This window comes from Macaca mulatta, chromosome 4 (assembly GCF_049350105.2).
Source record: "Macaca mulatta isolate MMU2019108-1 chromosome 4, T2T-MMU8v2.0, whole genome shotgun sequence".
Lineage (NCBI taxonomy): Eukaryota > Metazoa > Chordata > Mammalia > Primates > Cercopithecidae > Macaca > Macaca mulatta.
In genome coordinates, this window is record NC_133409.1 from 166,787,191 (window position 1) to 166,800,199 (window position 13,009).

Sequence of the window (13,009 nt, forward strand, 5' to 3'; positions counted from 1 at the left end):
ATCGCTTGAACCTGCAAGGCGGAGGTTGCAATGAGCCAAGATTGTGCCACTGCACTCCGCCTGGGTGACAGAGCAAGATTTGGTCTCAAAAAAAAAAAAAAAAAAAAAAAAGGTTCTCTTTCTGAAGCCTCTGTTTCAAAATGGTCCTGAGGAGTTTTTGACTTCATAACTACTCAGTCTCCACTTCCCTAAAACTTGGATTGCTAAGAATCTGCTTTTAGTTTGTGGAAACAAAGGGCCAGTCTGCAAAGTTTTTACAGAAGATGGGTAAAGCAGCACGTGTTCCTACAAGGGACACAGCCCTCAGGGTGCTGCAAGCCGACAGCTGGGTGTCATCCTCCCTGACCACTCTATTCTGAAAGAAGCTCCCTTACTACTGCTGGTCCATTTTTAATAGATTTCTTTAAGATGTCCTCTCCTTCACCTCTCCCTTATTTTGCAATAGTCTGTTAGAAACTAACATTTGAAGATGCGTGTAAAACACACCTTCCACAGGACCAGCGTGAGAGCCTCATACCTCACACAGACAGGACCACAGAGAGCATGGTGGGGAGCCTGCAGCCAAGCCCCACGTCTTGCTCCATGTTAAACAGCCTCTTGGCCCTCCCGTCTCCAAAGTGCAGCCCTTGTGTTTCTATAGGTCCAAGAATTATTCTTAATGGGCCGGGCACAGTGGCTCACATCTGTAATCCTTGCACTTTGGGGAGGTCGAGGTAGGTGGATGGCTTGAGCCCTGGAGTTTGAGACCAGTCTGGGCAACATGGTGAAACCCTATCTACAAAAAATACAAAAATTAGCTGGGCATGGTGGCAGGCAGGCTGAGGTCGGCGGATCACCTGAGCCCGGGAGGTAGAGGCTGTGGTGAGCTGTGATCCTGCCACTGCACTCCAGCCTGGGTGACACAAGTGAGACCCTGCCTCAAAAAAAAAAAAAAAAAAATTCTTAATGGATTTAGCAGGGGAAAGTATTGCATTGGAGTCAACACTGCTGGCTGGATTTATAAATGTATTCTTAAAGGACCAGCAGTGGACCTGTATTATCCCAGTGTGACAGTTCTGGTTGGACCCTTCTCATGCCGTCAGTCACCATGGACAATCAGGCCATTCATTCACCCTGGCACAGCAGCACCCTGTGGATCTTCTCTACTCCAGGGTCACTGCTTGCCTTTCCAAAGAAAACTGACTTGTGTACCTGCTCTTCAGCCTTAAAAAGTAAAGTAAAACATCCTGCTCTACATACGCTTTCCAGGCCTGGAACTCAATACGCCAAAGGTAAGTGGCCGGTCATCACTTCTTCTGTGTTCACTATTTAAACAGGCATCCTGGTGGGCTGCTGCAGGTCAGCTGCAGAGGCCAGTTCTCCAAGACAATGTCATTGTTCCCAGCCCGTTAACTGACCCGTATACAGTAGTGCCCTGTGGTCCTTCCCCCGGGGAAAGGATTCACTGGCACACCGAGGGAATGGCTCTAACTCATGTCTCAAACCAATGCCTTTTAGGATGCCACTGATCGAAGAGCTTTGGCTCTTTTTCAGTGTGACTCCATCTGCTAATTTCTTGGGAGACAACCTTCCCATAAAACATCCTGTGGAATTTCAAAGACAGACAAGTTGGGACTGAGAAGGGGGGAAAAAAAGATGGAGGAGAACAAAACGAAATGAGAAGCCAGGACAGGGACAGCTTCCTAAAAGCGACAGCAAACTGATAGCAACAGATGACTTGACCCTGAAAAGCACGTGTATTGAAACTTGCCGGGAAAACACATTGGCCCAACTTTGTGAGTATCAGCTGGGAAAACAATTCATGTTACATCTGTCCAGTTAATTGCTTTCGTTCTTTTGCAACAACCAAAAGCTAGAGATGGGGGATGCCAGTTACTCTGACTCCGGACCGTCCTCCCCCGGCTCCCGCACCGTCCTCCTCTCCTTGCCCCTCCTAAGGTGACTTGTCTGCTAATCACCAGGAGTGGCTTGCCACCGGCCCATCCAGGAAGACAGCAAAACAAATCCCAAACCATTCAACTTGACTCCTGCAAGTACAAACTCCAGCAACTCCATCAAGTCTTAATAGCATTATATTAAAGTGAAACCATCTTCTTTTAAAAAAGAAAGAAAAACAAAGGGAGAGAGAAAGAGAAAAAGAAAGGTGCGAGTGTTGGTTTGAACAATGAGGTTGTGAGTTCTGGGCAGCAGGGCTCTGATGTTGGCCCAATCGGTGCCTTGTGTCTGGGCCCCGAGAAGGCAGGCGGGAGAGCCCCGAAGCCTCCAGGCAGCAGGAGATTGGAGAGAGGACACAGCATTCCACCATTCGGGAGCAGCCAGAAGCTCTGACGGAACAGAGTAGGAGGGAGATGGGAAAAGCAGGTTTGGATGCTTCCACTCGAGCCAGACGCCGTTTCATTCCCGGGGTTAGCTGAACACGGTGTTGTGCTGCTGGGTCACCCGGATGAACGTTGCCCTCCTGCTGAGCTCCTTGAGTTTGGCGGCCCCCACGTAGGTGCACGTGGACCTCAGTCCCCCGAGAATATCCAGGATAGTGTTTTCCACATCTCCTTTGTAAGGCACTTCCACAGTCTTACCCTCAGAGGCTCTGGAAGACAAAGTAAGTTTTCTTTTTATCTAGTTCCCCACCCCCATGCCCTTAAGAGCCCAGTTAGAATTATTCCCAGCTCCAGCACTTTGTGCAGCCCCCAAGGCACTCAGAAAACCAGACCCCACCCTCTGACCCCATCCCCACATTTCTACCAAGTGCCAGCGTGATCACCAGCATCTCAGACGAACACATTCCTCCCACCCAAAGGGCACGGGCTCATTGCTGGCTGCCCTGCACGCTGGGGAGAGGGAAGTCCTGGTGAGTAGCACTTCAAGGAGTTGGGGACCCATACCACCCCGCTTTGTGCCATTCTCTCCAGCAACGTGCTCCCCTCTGCCCCTAACAGAAACCACCTTTACCTTTCTATTCTACCTCAACACGCACACCAACTTCCCAACAACCAGGAGCCCAAAATGTCCCCAGAGTGGCCCTGGCAGATTCCCCCTGGAAACAGCCTCCTGCCCTCCTGATCAACAACAGGGAAAGTCCAGAGCTTCACCTCCTGCCTGCTCTAAGATCAGAAACCAAGTGTCTTCAAGGGGGACGACCAGGACGAGGACATAAAATGGGTAACTCAGGTCCTACTAGCTTACGTGGAAATCACCAGCAAGGTGATTTCATTAAAGTGGCTCCATTCTGATAGCCTGCCTGTCTTTCTGCTTTGCTGGGTACACCAGCCACCCCCAGTTTGCCTCCCTGTTCTTACAGGTCACTACACCTATCGCCCTGCACATGTGTGGGTCCAAGCAAGGTGGAATCAGAGGAGAACCGAGACCTGTCTTAGCACCGGAGGCTTCCAGGCTTTGGATAGTATCTTTCACATTTTCAGAGGAGTATTTAGAAATTCAGAAGGTCTGGCCTATGGCGTGAACACTAAGCAACATTTCACTGTCCCCACTGAGCCCATGTCCCTCTCTTCACAAGGCCACCATGTAACACTGCTTGATTGTTACTTGGGTAACACAGGTCATGTCCCCTTACTGCAAAATGGGGATGTGGTCCAGACACATGTATATATTACCAGAATGTATGTATATTACACATGTGTGTATTACCAGAAGGAAATCTGAAATCTAGGCAAAACTCTAGTTCTCATCTAAGGGCCATGCAAGTTCTAACAAGTACCCAAATTCTGGAACCTTCTGTAGCCATTCTCTTCAGCTGTTGAAAAAGAGCATCAGAGCATCTCTCTCTCTTTTTTTTTTTTTTTTTTTGAGATGAAGTTTTGCATTTGTCGCCCAGACTGGAATGCAGTGGCACAATCTCGGCTCACTGCAACCTCTGCCTCCTGGGTTCAAGCAATTATCCTGCCTCAGCCTTCTGAGTAGCTGGGATTACAGGTGCCTGCCACCACTCCCAGCTAATTTTAGTATTTTTAGTAGAGATGGGGTTTCACCATGTTGGCCAGGCTGGTCTCGAACTCCTGACCTTAGGTGATCCACCTGCCTTGAAGAGCATCTCTTGACCAGACATTCGTTACCTAGAATTTCAAAAGGGGGTTAACTCTTGGTCGCTGAACAGGCAGGACTACCCTTGGGTAAAATCTAGCTACTTAAACCATCAGCCAGTGTAGAGCCCCAAGCTCAGGAAGCCAAAGTCACTGGCCATACCCAGGACAGTTCAGGGCTCAGCACTCCGTGACCCCAGACAGGTGTCTGTACACATGTGCCTGCAATGACTGACATTTCGTTTTCGTAAGATATTTCCATGGCCTTCCTGGAGCTTGTTGGAAATTTCTAGATTCTCACTGGTGTGAATCTAGAACTCATTTTTTGCTGATGCTTAAGTCTGCTCATCTGTAAAATGAAGGTACTTCATTCCCGGGGACAGCATGAGAATGAAATGATAGGGAAAGAACCAGCAGTGTGTACATAACTGTGCCACAAGTAATTTGTGAAAGTCAGGAAGCATTCTCATGATGAGATCATGGTCATGAGGCTGAAAACTGCGTGAGAGAGAGACAGAGAGAGAGAGAGAGAGAGAGAGAGAGAGAGAGAGAGAGAGACTGAGACTCAGAAACAGAAAGGCAGGACAGGTACAGCCTGCAAGGCTCAGGCTGCAGCCTTCGGATTAAGGTTCTAATTTTCTCAGCAATTTTCTTCCTGGTTAAAGATTTGAATCCACTTCCAGAATACAGTCTTGCTACTGCTGAATCTTTTTTTTTTTTTTTTTTTTTTTTCTGTTATATCTAAACACTGCTGAAATTACAGGAGATGGTTTTTCTTTCAGCTCTCTGGCTTCTGTTTGTGCCATAGCCTGCTCTGGCCTTCCCGATTCTATAATTGTTTTTAGAACCCAAAAAAGATGCAGCCACGAGGGTGAAAAAGGTACTCCAGGCAAAGCACCTAGCTGCTGCTCACCCATGAAAGCTCCACTTACATTCTGGCACAGAGGAGACACATGCAGGCCCTTGGATGATGACAACAGTTGCTGGTAAAGCACGAAGCTTCTTGGCCATAGGTCCAGCTTAGTGCCTCCTCCTTACCCAACCGTGCAACCTCCTCATCTATCAGGGACCGCGTGGGGGAAAGAGGGCTTCGGGGACTACCTGGAAGAAGTGCATCTCTCATTTCTGATTGGCGCAGTCCCCATCGATCTTTCCCATCCTGCTTTTCCCATATTATAATATCTTTATTGGGGTTCACCACCAAAAGAGAAAGAGACTGAGGTGAATGAGAACTGAAGTAAGTCTGCTAGAACCCCACAGAAGAACAGAACTCTGGTAGAATACACCCCACCCCCCAATCCCCCTACCTACAAATCTCAATGGAGTTCTGAGATTTTGCTGCTAGCTTGATATGAACCTTATATAATACATCTGAATCCCAGGTCCTCAAAATGACCCTCTGGGTGTGGAATGAGTGGTAAGAAATAAAGGGTGCCAGCCAGGGAGGGCTTAGGTTTCCACTCCAGCACGGGATAGAGTCTGAAAACTGGAGGGAGAAGCCTGAGGTTTCCTGGAGAAAAGCAACCAGCCGATTCACAGCCAGCTTCCCTCTGTGGATGGAGGACCTTTGGTCCTGCCCCCGTTTTGTATAGCTTGTTGTCGGCACTAATCCTGATGAGAATAACAGTAGGCTCTATGGAGCACGGTGAGGCAGTGAGTATACCGTCATCAGGTTCTTTTTCTTTTTTTTTTTTTTTTGGGAGGGTATCACTCTGTTGCCCAGGCTGGAGCATAGTGGCACGATCACAGCTCACTGCAGCCTCCAACTCCTGGGCTTAAGCCATCTTCCTGCCTCAGCCTCCTGAGTTGCTGGGAGTACAGTCACGTGACACCACACCCAGCTAATTTTTAATTTTTTTGTAGAGACAGGGTCTTGCTATGTTGCCTAGGCTTAACTGGAACTCCTGGGCTCAAGCAGTCCTCCAACCTTGGCTTCCGGAAGCACTGGGATTACAGGCATGAGCCACTGTGCCTAGCCCCATCATCAGGTTCTTAAAACACACATGCAGACAGTTAAAATGGAAGTGAATCAGGAAAAGACCCAGGTGTCTTTGGAGACCATGGATTAAAAACACACATCAGGAGCCGGGCGCGGTGGCTCATGCCTATAATCCCAGCACTTTGGGAGCCCGAGGTGGGTGGATCACTTGAAGTCAGGAGTTCGAGACCAGCCTGGCCAACATGACGAAACCCCATCTTTACTAAAAACACAAAAATTAGCTGGGCATGATGGCAGGCACCTATAATCCCAGCTACTCGGGAGGCTGAGGCAGGAGAATCACTTGAACCCGGGAGGCGGAAGTTACAGTGAGCTGAGATCATGCCATTGCACTCCAGCCTGGGCGACAGAGCATGACTCCTCCACAAAAAAACAAACAAACAAACAAAAAAAAAAATAAACACACATCAGCAGAAGTAAGCCCCACTTCTACAGTGGATGACACAACTAAATGGCTGAAAATGCTGCTGTGTCAACTCTCAGAGCCTGGAGGCAGGTGAGACGCAGTATGAGCTGTATGCAGCATTCTTCAGGAAAGGCCGGGCACACCTATGGCTTTCTGTGCAAAAGGAGAGCCATTCTTCAACTCAATCCTTTCATTCTGAACTCTTTTCAAGCCAGAGATCTAAGCTTACAGGGATAGCTCAGCACAGGCTCTACTGGAAGGACAAGGCAATAATTCCACCCACCCCCAGAGGTCTGGAGTATTCCCTTCAGGACTGGTACCCACTCACATATACCCCTGGTCACACTTCCAACCAGTCCCCAAACACTGCTTCTCTGTACTTGCTTTTGGGAACCCCAAACACTGCAAATGCTAACTGGATACAAAGTCCTCTTTTAAAAGAACCCCTTCCCACAGTACGTTAATATACACAGAGCTGCTGTTCAAACCTGCTTCCATCCCATCTCCGTAAGAAACAAGAGCAAGGCCAGGCCTCGAGAGTGAGCTTCGGGGCCACTTCCTCACCTGTACTCAGCAACTCCTCCTGCGTGCTTCTTCATGGCCGTGTCAGAGCTCATCCCGTAGAAGAGCTTGAGCTTCCGTCCGTTCCTCTCAATCACTTCTCCAGCACACTCCGTATGACCTGAAAACATTCCTCCCAGCATGACAAAATCTGCTCCAGCTCCTAAATGCCGACGGTGGGGATAAAAGGGAGTAGCGGAGAAAAGAGCTCAGGGGAAACAGACTCTCAAAAAATCCAAGTGCTTGCCCAGTTCATCCCCCTCCCCCACAGCTATAGCCAAGAGAAAGGCTGGACCTCTCCTGTCTATCTCCTGGAAAAAGGAAGGCTTCCATGCAGGGAGACAGGGCCATGCGACACTAGGAGAAACAAACGCAGCCCACTGAAGGCTAGTGTCCTATATACTGGACCATGCTGAATGGTTTTAATGGCTAACTAGGAGCACCTTCCTCAGATCTAACTCTCTTAGAATCAGAGAAACATTAAGAATTGGGCAGTATTCCACCAGGCGCGGTGGCTCATGCCTGTAATCCTAGCACTTTGGGAGGCCGAGGTGGGTGGATCACTTGAGATCAGGAGTTCAAGACCAGCCTGGCCAACATGATAAAACCCCATTTCTACTAAAAATACAAAACTTAGCCAGAAATTGCTTGAACCCGGGAGGTAGAGGTTGCAGTGATCTGAGAGCATGCCATTGCACTCCAGCCTGGGCAACAGGGCAACAGAGGGAGACTCTATCTCAAAAAACAAAAAGGGGGCAGTATCTTAGAAAGCATGTTATCTAATCTTGTGCTTAATGCTATGACTCCTCTATGATGCCCCCTCAGGTGTCTGGTCTGTATATGAAGCTCTCCGCACTCTGACATTCCCTGTGCTTATACATCAGGAAAGGGCCTCAGAACAGATTGAAGCGCCTACACTAGAGACAGCTTCAAGGAAAGAAGCCCCGGTGTCATGGAAGTCATGTGATACTCTACCCGCACCACCACAGTGCTACGCATTAGACTTCCAGAGTAAACACTCTGCCAGACTAATCACCGAATGACAGCACATTTCCAGGACAGGCACAGGAGACAGAGGTACTGAAGCTGCCTGTCTTTGTGGGCTATGCTGGAACAGGCCCAGGGCTGGCTCTATGTTTATCCCAAGTGCATGGCACATGGTAGATGCTGAATGATTAGCTGTCAAGAAAGTAAAAAGAACATGTGGGAGAAATAATAAAAATAGTTATCATTCCCCATCTTGTTCATGGATCACTGTGCAGAGGGATTCTTCACTGCCTATTAACTAAGAAACTGCTACAACCTCCCCTGAGTAATCCTACTGAGGGTTTACATTTAGAACAGAACAAGACAGTAGCCGGGTACAAATGTATTAAGTAATAGGATGAAGGAGGAGGGGAGCCTGGCAAATCCTAATTAGGAGGAGGAAACATAGGAACCCCTGAAAGTGGTCCTGATACCTTCGATTTGGTCATTTAAACATTGGCAGAGCACTCTGGGTTTTGCATTGGCGTTACAGCCCCTTCCGTTCAGCGTGACGGAAAGGCACGCTTTTCTGGCACTCAGGGAAGCAAAGCACAACGCAACCTTCCTACGTGGCAGCAACCTCTGAAGACCCTCCCTTTTGGGGTTCCTAACACGAATGTGACTCCCTGGTCCTCCTGCCATAATTTTAACGAGACAGAGGATAACTGGTGTCCAGCCAGGATTCTTGATGACCACAATTCAGGAGCACAGCACCTCCTCGGCAGCTGCAAAGGAGCAGATGTCAACAGCAGGAGCGCAGAGCACAGACCCACTGAAAGAACGCTTTGAGGGGGTTCCCAGCCATTTTCATTTCGGGACACTCTTGCATCCTTCCCTGACATGGTCCCTCTCACTCCATTGAGTCCTGGCACGGGTATGGCTACACTGACTGCGAGACAGTGGAAGAGGGAATGCCACCCAAAGGAGACTGAGCTGAGTGTGGTCCAAAGCCAGGAACTGGGATCTACAAGGCACCTTCTCAACAACCAGCCACTTTAAAGTGTGTTCGGCTCTCTCTGTGTACAGAGAGCATGTGTGAGGCAATACAAAAGAGTCCAAGATGGACCACCACCTGTATTAAGTAGATTCAACTCAAAAACCAATCGTAAAAATGCCCTTGGCCGAAGATCCTTACACTACAGGGTAAGTGACAACACTAGTTAGCAGAGGCACTGTGTTCTCCCTGTTCTGCCCCCTGATTGTAGGACTGTGACCTTGTCATTCCCTCCTAGAGCCTCAGTCCCCTCAACCTTAAAATAAGAAGCTGGAATCACTGGAGGGTCTGTAGATTCCCTTCCACAGATAGGATTTATGATTTGGATGAGGTTAAATCCCATTTTTCATGACATTCTTTGGGTTGCTATGAAACCTTGTTGCTAAGAACACTGTCCTAACGTTTTCCTTTGTCACTATCAGGGTTATTGTCTGAACATTTTTTAATTTTTATTTTTTACATTTTTTTGAGACAGGTCACTCTGTCGCTCAGGCTGGAGTGCAGTGGCGTGATCTCAGCTCACTGCAACTTCTGGCTCCTAGGTTCAAGTGATTCTCCCACCTCAGCCTCCTGAGTAGCTGGGATTACAGGTGTGCACCACCATACTCAGGTAATTTTTTTTGCATTTTTAGTAGAGATGGGGGTATTGGCCAGGCTGGTCTCAAACTCCTGGTTTCAAGTGATCCGCCCACCTCAGTCTCCCAAAGTGCTGGGATTACAGGTGTGCACCACCACACTCAGGTAATTTTTTTTGCATTTTTAGTAGAGATGGGGGTATTGGCCAGGCTGGTCTCAAACTCCTGGTTTCAAGTGATCCGCCCACCTCAGCCTCCCAAAGTGCTGGGATTACAAGTGTGAGCCACCGCACCCAGCCTGAAAACAAACAAACAAACAAAACAAAACACACACACAGCCCCCAGAATTCCTATGACAGAAAGTTTCCTGCCACCATTTTTTTTTTTCTGGCATCAGCAAAGGGCTGAGGCGTGAGAGCTTCGTTTTTGCTCCAGCCGGCACCCACAACCCCCATTTCAATTCTGGAGCCCGCAGCCACACGGCCAGCTCTGACTTCTGAATGCAGTTTGCAGTTCAGTGGCCAACACGGGGCTCGGCAGCTGTACTTTACTGCTTGTGGTGTTGAGAGACTGGACCGTCTAGTGCTTTCCCGAGAAAAGCTCAGGACCTGCTGCCCAGCCACCACCGCTCCCTGATCCCCAATCCCACGGGCTCACAGCAGGCACTGCTGCCCCCTAGTGGGAGGCAGGCTCCAGCCTCCAGTGAGAAATCGCTGCGGGATTCCTCCAGTCCCTTCCACGGGACTTCTCCAGGCTGGGTCCAAAAAACCCCGTCTGTAGTTCCTACACATCACACCTGTCACGGTCCCCTCGGACAGGTCCCCTGAGCCTTCTCTTCCCTGGGATGAAAAGGCCTTGACTTCACCCCCTCCTGGCTTGCAGGACGTTACGCCTAGATCCATCTCCTAGGTCATTTGTGGCCTGCTCTACCACGGACCAGAACCAAATCAATGCTGGGATTTGGGCCAGTTGGGGCTGAAACCCAGGGAGAGGAAACTCCAGGAGGCCCAGAACTTCCCCAGCAGGTCCCCCTCCTCATTCAGGTTGCCACCTGGAGAGGTGCAAGGAGCTCTCTTCCTCCTTCCTTCCCTCCCTCTGCACCAGGGCCCGGCCTTACCAAATGCTTTGGCGACATCCCCTGGACACGTGCAGCCTCCATCCTTCACAGAGGAAAAAGCAAGGACAAGACACCATCAGCGGGAGCTCAGCCAGGCTGTCCCCGGATGACCCAGTGACTGGGGGTTCAGACCCACCACAGCCCCCAGCAAGCCCATGAGCCCAAGTCCCCCCACCATGGCTGTTGTTGTCTGATCGAGTATACTCCCCTCATTATTGCACCTTTCACTCCCCAGGCCCATCCAGGCTTCCTCTGTGGCTCAGGGGCTGGCACCACCCACTGCCCACCTGCCCACCTGGGCTTGGGCACTTCTGTTGCAGAGCAGGAGGCAGCAGGGGCTGTGAGTGGTGGAGGGGCTTGGCCCTCATTCCATGCCAGCCCCTTTTATAACACACCCAGCCATTCCACTGTCCACGCTCATTCTCACTTAGAAGCCACCTTTCCCTCTCTGGCTGGTGTGAGGTGAGATTTATTTAGTACAAGGGTTGAATTCTTTTAAGAGCCAAGAAAAGGACATTGAGTTAATCCTTTTATCTTTCCAGGTACTTCCATGTTTCCTATTCCTCATGTATGGTACACAGTTACCTTAAAATCAAACATCTGTTCTTCCACCCACACTGCCCACGCAGACCACACCTGGGCTGGTTTAATATGTAGCTGGGCCAGTCTGTTATCTTGGGCTGCCCAGCAAGGTTCAGCTGTGGGAGGTAATGTTTAAACACCAACCACACAGTACAAGTCTTCTAGGATGCAGAGCTAGCTGCATTTTCTTTTCTTTTCTTTTTTTTTTTTTTTTTCTTTTTTTTGAGACAGAGTCTCACTCTTGTCCTCCAGGCTGGAGTGTAGTGGCGTGATCTCGGCTCACTGCAATCTCTGCTTCCCAGGTTCAAACAGTTCTCCTGCCTCAGCCTCTTGAGTAGCTGGATTACAGGCACCCACCACCAAGCCCGGCTAATTTTTGTACTTTTAGTAAAGACAGGGTTTTGCCACGTTGGCCAGGCTGGTCTCAAACTCCTGACCTCAGGTGATCTGCCCACCTCGGCCTCCCAAAGTGCTGGGATTATAGGCGTGAGTCACCGCACCCAGCCGCTAGCTGCATTTTCTTACAAACTCAAGACACCAAATGCCCAGAATGCTACCTACTATTCCTAATGTAGCCTGGGTGCAATTCAAGGGGCAAATGGACAGCAACAGTACGCTGGAGCAGCAGCCAGACACCATGGCCCAAGGGGAGACAGCAACAGTGTCAGGGTTCACGTGACGGTGACACAGCCCAAAGCTAAGTGTGGGTCTAGGAGAAACAACAGGGCCTCAGAGGGAAGCACCTGTCCCCAGAAGATGGGACCCACTTTGGGAAGGAACAGAGAAAAGACAGGGTACCCAGACTACCCCGTGTTACAATCTGCAGGAAGGTGCACGCACCTCTGCAGTTGGAGGGCAGGGAAATGGGATGAACCACCTTGTAAAGAACATCTCCAACTGAGAACATAGGGTCTCTGTGACTCAGTCCCCTTTCTCTATCTACCAGTGAGGCCTGTCACCCCAGGAGCTAGAACTCCAATACTGTTTCACTACTTCTTTGCAGCTCTGATCAAAAGGTTAAGTGTGAAGGCTGTACCTTTTCTTTACAAACATTTACTGACCATAGTTATTTCCTCAATCAAATGTGTTATTCATACATGGCTTCTCTGACCCCCAGAGGGCCACAGAGCACTGAGGAATAACTATTTCAGAGGTGGTCTCGTATGTTATCTGGCCCAAACCCTCTGTGTGAAGACAGGAACAGGACTTGTGGCTCTATACCCCTTGTTAATGCTTCAAAATCCTGGCATATTTATTTACTTTACCTTTCAAAGGTACAACCTCAAAATGCCCTTCACTTGCCCTGCCAATTAATGTTAAAATGCTTTATCTCTCTATCAAAACCAGCTCTACACAGCGTTTCACACTTCTGGCCTCAAACGCATTAAATAAACTCATGCTCCCATTAAAATAAGTCCTTTTAAAACATGACTTTAAAAAAACATCACTCTTGGCCGGGCACGGTGGCTCACACCTGTAATCCCAGCACTTTGGGAGGCTGAGACGGGCGGATCACAAGGTCAGGAGATCGAGACCATCCTGGCTAACACGGTGAAATACCGTCTCTACTAAAAATACAAAAAAATTAGCCAGGCGTGGTGGCGGGCGCCTGTAGTCCCAGCTACTCGGGAGGCTGAGGCAGGAGAATGGCGAAGTTTGCAGTGAACCGAGATTGTGGCACTGCACTCCAGCCTGGACGACAGAGCAAGACT

General features: G+C 49.3%; 1 protein-coding gene across 2 annotated transcripts in view; it reads right to left on the reverse strand.

Annotated features, from left to right (window-relative positions):
* Window positions 1-2,054: 2,054 nt before the first annotated feature.
* The window catches only part of GMPR (guanosine monophosphate reductase), a 48,358-nt gene continuing 37,403 nt past the window's right edge, over window positions 2,055-13,009 (reverse strand). For both annotated transcript variants that reach the window (XM_015135594.3, XM_078000928.1), the window contains exons 7-9: window positions 10,716-10,758; window positions 7,007-7,166; window positions 2,055-2,587 (exon numbers count right to left, since the gene is read on the reverse strand). In XM_015135594.3, coding sequence (XP_014991080.1) covers window positions 2,407-2,587; window positions 7,007-7,166; window positions 10,716-10,758 — 384 coding nt within the window. In that variant the 3' untranslated portion in view covers window positions 2,055-2,406. The remainder of the gene's footprint in view (window positions 2,588-7,006; window positions 7,167-10,715; window positions 10,759-13,009) is intronic.